Source organism: Haplochromis burtoni, unplaced genomic scaffold, assembly GCF_018398535.1.
Source record: "Haplochromis burtoni strain Fernald_Lab_line unplaced genomic scaffold, NCSU_Asbu1 Contig_64, whole genome shotgun sequence".
Lineage (NCBI taxonomy): Eukaryota > Metazoa > Chordata > Actinopteri > Cichliformes > Cichlidae > Haplochromis > Haplochromis burtoni.
Window position 1 is genome coordinate 749,720 of NW_024582425.1, and position 6,059 is coordinate 755,778.

Sequence of the window (6,059 nt, forward strand, 5' to 3'; positions counted from 1 at the left end):
GACATGAAGGGAGACAGATCAGAATGTAGAGTTGATCTCATGACGGTTAACTTCAATAACAGTCTGAGACTGCATGACTCCACCAAAAATTCCTGGATGCAGAAGGATGACGGGAGCCGGATTAATTTATAATTTTTAAAGAACATCAAGACAATTTCTTCCAATATTTCTTTGTTTGATATATTTTTGAAATGTGTGATATGTGAAGGTTCGATGTTGCTAGTACTAGGATTCTGATGAATCCTGCTGCCTAACACATCATCAAGAGGTCATGAACTGAGGAAATGCACAGCTGACTCATTTGAAACACCAGGTTCATGTTATTCAGACCTGAGACAATTCCCATCATTATTAATTCAAAGCCACCAAAACACAAACAGTCAGATTTCATTATTCTTCACACCGCGGTAAAAGGGACTCTCCAATCTGCTGAACAGAAACATTTAAAATGTAAAACTGCTGTCTATCAGCTGCACATTATTCCTCCAGTGTTCATGTGAGGTCCTTCCCTGTTGGGTCCCTGTGTGTCTCCAGATGGGTTTATGTTCTCCAGCAGGTTTCTGTACTGTGTCGTCTCCGTCTGGTGCCGAGCGATTTTTCTAGCGTAGTACCTCCTGGATGCGGCTCTCCAAGCTTCCCTTTGCAGCGTCTGAGACTCTTCGGGTAGCTCCGATATCAGTGTCCTCCTCCTCTTATCCACAAAAGAGCTGGGCTGTGAATACTGAGAGTTTGCGATGTGGGGGAAGGGGCTGGATCGTGATGGGTTTGCCTGCTGGCGAGCTATCTTTCGAGCATAATATCGTCTGGAAGCTGCTCTCCAGGCTGCCCTCTTCAGTCTCTGAGCTTCCTCTGGCAGCTCCGACATTGGCACGCTCTTCTTCTTGTTCCTGAGGAGGTAAAAGATTTTACACCAAAATTATTTCTGTTAGACTCTTCTAAACTAATAGATATTATAAATTAATCAACTGAAAAACACCCTGGGAATTCTTGTGCTCTGCGTTTACTTGGTTAGCCTCCAAGCTGTAGTCCTGTATCAGTGTCTCAAGGAATTACCTTTAAACATTTTTTAAAATTGAAAGCCAAAAAAAGAAAAAAGATACGAGGCACGGACTTCGGTTAAGTAGGGTAACACAGACTCATAGAGAAACTGTGCTTACATGCGTAATCATCCCACTAAGTCCCGTTTTGAGACAGGAAACACCCTGTATGTGTTAAGTTCCTGCACCGCTGAGGTTGCCCTATATTCCCCCAGTTCTCGCTCTCTTACTCATTTGTTCTCTGTTGTGGTAGAATAACATTTAAGTTGTCGTCAGAGGGTCCACAGATGATCTAATGCACCATATCTCTTCAAATAAAGCTGGTCAGAGGGTGCATAACACGTTCCTGGAAGTATCGCAATAAAAGCCTAATAAAGAAGTAAAAGGTTGTCTCCAGTAAATCCTTACAGAGATGTTCATTTGAAACAGATATAAGAAACGTGGAATAATAATAATAATGAGTTCATAAGTTCAACAAAATGAGAGGATACTAAATTATAATCAATTGCATCAAAGGTGCCCAACTCTCACAACCACCTTTACAGCCTTGACAGTGTTACTTTCAGTAACAGATGAGTTTAAAGGCGATGGCTGCACGCTGCTGTTGTAGAGAACTTCAGTCTGCACTCCCACAGTGACGATGAATCAATAATCTGCTGCTTTTCTTTCTTTTATTCAACTGAATCTTTTGCATTTTGACTGCTAGTTAGACAAAAACAAGCACTTTGGTTTCAACACTATAGAGAAAAATACAACAAATCATCAAGTCCCCAAGTAAATAATTATTATGTTTCTGTATTAGCATCCCCTCTGAGGCGTCGCTGGATTATCAGCTCATTAGTTTCTCTGATATAACTCACCTCATGTGCTCTGCCTCAGTCATTGCAGCTCCGCCCGGGTCTGCCTGTGGTTTCTCCCTGAACGTCCTTCCTTCTCCGGTCTCCATTTTTTCTACATGGATCATTAGAGATGAACATATTTTTAGTCGTACCACTCCAATGTTGATATTATTTTTACTATGACTGTATTTAATTACAGTGCTTTTTCCTTTGGCTGTATTTATTTTCAAGCTTCTCTGTTGCTAGATTCCAAAACCCGACTTCCATGTTAGATCTTCAGTGTTTGATGGGTCAGTTAGAAAACAGTGATACTGACGAGTTTAGCATTGTTAAACCAGACGAGTCATTTTCCCCCAACGGCACCATGTGACAGGACCGGGTGGAAAAAATGCCCTATATTTATATAATATTTCTCATTTGTGCAAACAGCAAAACAAAGAGAAGTAGAGGATTTGCTTTTCCAGTGCTGAGAATATTAATGTGAATAAATTAAATGCAGAGTGCATTACTTTTTACACTGAGACTCTCTTTGTCCTGACACGGACTGCCCGTGCTCTGCTGATGTTCATTCATCTCCCACTTGATTAAGACCGTGTCGACGTCACATGGCTCTTGTTTGACCACGAGGCTGCTGGGAGATGTCGGCATATTTCTGGCTGACTCTGTTACACCCGAAACCTCGGAGGAGCGGGAGGTGCAGCTGTGCTCCAGGACCATTCTGCTGGGGGAAGATGGAAGAGCTGACTCCTGGCTGTGGGAGGAAACGTGTGAGGGGGGTCTTGTGAAAAAACCCACTGTAAAGAAAGGAAACAAACAAAGGCTTATTTTGTGTGTTATATTTCCATAATATCCACAGTCACATGTACTCAAGTCGTTCAAACACTGTGTTTTCTAGATGCAACCAATCAAAAGGCAGTACTCCTTAAAGAGGGAGGAGCTACAACAGCTTCTTTTACACAGAAGATGAACTGGGGGGCTTATAACACAACTATGGATTCATGTAAATTATGAAACATGCAACTCAGTGTGAGTAGAGTTTAGCATTAAAAACAAGAGCTTGAAATGACAATAACAGGCACCTTTTCCCTGATATACTCCAAAAGACTTCTATAGAAAATCACTCAATTTTCTGATATTCGTAAATCATTACTCACTACAATGGATTTTCATGTTCTATATATATTTAGAAAAAATCCCAGGGCTCAGTGAGAAATGGTTTTACTCAAAACTGTGAAGTGGAATAATACTTCAGGAGACGAGGTGGAGGAGGACCAGACATGAGAGCGAGAAGATGAGAGCTGAGAGGAGGACAAGCCTTTGAGGAGCCTGAAAAGGGCAAAATGTGTAAGCTAGGGCTCTGAAATTGTCAGAGAGGACACCAGCCTGTGAAGGGAATCATCTTTCCATGGCAGTCTTGTTGATAAGCACCTCCCACTTGTTTGTGTGCTCTGATTTTTTGTTTTTTCCTTTTCTCAAACCCGGTTGCCTAGTTTCAGTTTATAACCACTTGTTTGGTAGTTGTGGCCGCTGGTAGTTTTTTCAGGTGTCATATTAAAAACAATTTCAACCCATTTTCAGTATGGTATTAATGCTACCTTCAGAAATGAGCACCTCCCTGTGGTCTTTGGGCTCGGTTTTTTTTCTTCTAAAACCTGGTTGGTGGCCGTGGCTAGCATTGCCCTGTTTTTCAGTTTCATGCTAAAAATAAATAAATAAAATAATATCTGCCCAACTTCAGTATGGCTGAAAGTGAATTGATAAAGACAGGAGACATAGGATTTAGTGCACTTTTAGTATATAAATAAAGTTGAATTCTATTCTATATATTAATTATATAAATCAACAGCAAAAAGGAAGAACTCAAACTCTTGGCTTGTGTGTGTGGGACTGGGTGTGTATGAATTCCACTGGAAAGGTTCTAGTTTCCCCTTCTAGTTATCATAATGCCTAAAAACTTCAGAGCCCTACATTAAACAATTTTCCATATAATGGAGAGGGGGTCAGAAGCTCATACATCTTCCTCTGAGCTTTCTCCTTCCTGCTATAATGTCTAGCCTTCCTCCACCCCCTCTCTTAACAGCAGTAACACTGCCTGCTCTACCTCCAGAATTACAGCCACCCCAAGTATGGACTGCAAATCTAACCCCCATGAATATGGCATGAATAGAAAGCCCAGGATGGCCCCTTGACATTACAGCAAGTCTCATATAGATTGCATAACCGGTGCTTGACATAGAGGTCACAGACTCCTGTCCCCAACAGAAGACAAAATCTTAGAGGAAATTATAGAAATGTTCTGTAATAAGGTGGTGGGTGGCAATGAGAGAGGGGGGGGGACGGACGACAACATATCATATTCAGCCTACTGCAAGAGAAGATTGCAAAGGTGAAGAGAGGCAGGAGTGCACCACATACCATCCGGAGTAGATTAATTTTTTTAATTGATTTATCTGCACAGCATGCACTAGCTGCTCTTTTCTAGCCTGCCCTGACAAATGAAGTGCAGGGGTAAAAGGACATGGCCATTGGCCTTTGGGAAGATCAGTTTTCTTTTTCTTCATTTGAATATTCTCATCTACTTTCCTTCATGGAGCAATTCCAACAAAACCTCTCTCGGTTCAAATCCCAATCAGACAGTCGGGATTGGAAGCGTTTCGGGGTCAATGATCCCGAGGACTTTACAGGCAATTATGAATTGTCAAAGACATTACTTCTCATCTTCTTGTGAACTAGTGGCCTGTAGTGGGTCTAACAAAGGGATGACTCAAGGCAACAGCTGACCGGCTGTAATTTGTCACCAGCCTAAACCTGCAAAGCCAGAAGTGACGCTCGTGTTTACTTACACGATAAACTCGTCTCACAGTCCTGCTGCTCCGCTGTCAGCTCGGTGTCAACGCATCCCGGATCAAAGTCGCTCTGATCTCCCTTCTGCCGGTCACCGGAGCTCCGGGACCTGCCGAGGCTGTGCTCGTTCTTGAACAGCCCGCAAGTGCATCCCTGCCGGCGCAGCACCTGCAGTTCGTGCTCCATCTCTGTCAGTCTGCACTCCAGGCGCTGGATCTCTTTGTCCCTGTCGGCCACCATCCGCTCATACTCGTAATTCTTGGAGCTGTTTACGCCGTACAAAACGTTTATCACAGAGTCTATGGCCAGCCGGATGGCGTTTTCCACCACCAGAGCCTCGTCGTCGCGGAGATGTGGGTGCAAAGTTCTGTTTTTGACCAAATCCATGTTTCCTTTAACTGACTTGTACTGACAGGCTGTGCTAGAGGGCGATGCTAGCGTTAGATGTGAGGATGCGCTGGCTCACTGAAGCGATAAGCCGCGCGCATGCGCCCTCCAAAAAACAACAATTAACACACCAATTAAAGGGTTTTTTTTAGTGATTAAAAATATAAAATGATAGTGTTACATTCTTAATGTCACTGATGCCGTGTCTATTACCGCTAGCTGAACAACAGAAGCAGCAGGGGCATCATTATCTTCTTCGCCTACAAGTGGCGGTCAATAAATATTGACTTGACGGTGATAGCACCGACTACTGGTCATTTGACTAACTACACTAACAGTTACTATTAGCAATGGTATGACATTACTGCAAATAAAGTTGTTTTTCTTTAACCTAGAGATTTATCTGAGAGACTTTTTTTTAAATTCATAGTTAAGGAAATAACTCAATCCAAAACTCACAGGTTATCAACATTTTCAGCACTATTTGGTTTATTTTGGGGATAAAACTATGTCCTAATCCTTTTGAATTAGCATAATTTCATCACCCATACTACAGTCAAGTTTTTTAAATCTTTTAGCAATCTTTAAAATATTTCTGAAGTAAAATCATCCAGATCAGTTTGTTGTTTGTTGTTTAACTGCAAAGGAGCAAAAGAGAATGGATGGATCTTTTTTTTCTACTTATTCTTAATCTATATATTTTCTTTTCTAAAAAGAAAATAAGTTATTTTAATTCTTCTTGTAAATCACTTTAAATTATTGTTGTGTTTGAATCGAGCTATATAAATTAATGTGCCTTGCTTTGCCAATAATTGCTTCAGAGGTCTCGCTTGTTTTTGGTTTCATTTGGCCAAACTATTCTGCAATGATCCATGCACTCTGAAATCATAAGTATTTGTGAATTTCTTGATGCATTCTCAATCATCCAGGAAAGTAAATCTCCAAAAGTTGA

At 41.5% G+C, this 6,059-nt stretch overlaps 1 protein-coding gene across 1 annotated transcript; it reads right to left on the reverse strand.

Moving 5' to 3' along the window:
• Positions 1 to 24: 24 nt before the first annotated feature.
• Positions 25 to 5,363, reverse strand: LOC102295352. Its single transcript, XM_005923675.3, has 4 exons — positions 4,720 to 5,363; positions 2,386 to 2,670; positions 1,898 to 1,988; positions 25 to 887 (listed from the first exon to the last, which is right to left on the reverse strand). The coding sequence occupies exons 1-4, from the start codon at positions 5,105 to 5,107 to the stop codon at positions 467 to 469; spliced, it is 1,185 nt and encodes a 394-aa protein (XP_005923737.1). The 5' UTR covers positions 5,108 to 5,363; the 3' UTR covers positions 25 to 466.
• Between the last annotated feature and the right edge of the window lie 696 nt (positions 5,364 to 6,059).

What these genes read in the sequence shown, in the direction of transcription:
- LOC102295352 (XM_005923675.3), bottom strand. Translation starts at nt 5,107, where the DNA reads ATGGATTTGGTCAAAAACAGAACTTTGCACCCACATCTCCGCGACGAC. An exon ending in CTGTGAGACGAGTTTATCGT is followed by an intron (nt 2,671 to 4,719) that starts GTAAGTAAACAC and finishes CTTTCTTTACAG; the next exon opens with TGGGTTTTTTCACAAGACCC. An exon ending in ACTGAGGCAGAGCACATGAG is followed by an intron (nt 888 to 1,897) that starts GTGAGTTATATC and finishes TTACCTCCTCAG; the next exon opens with GAACAAGAAGAAGAGCGTGC.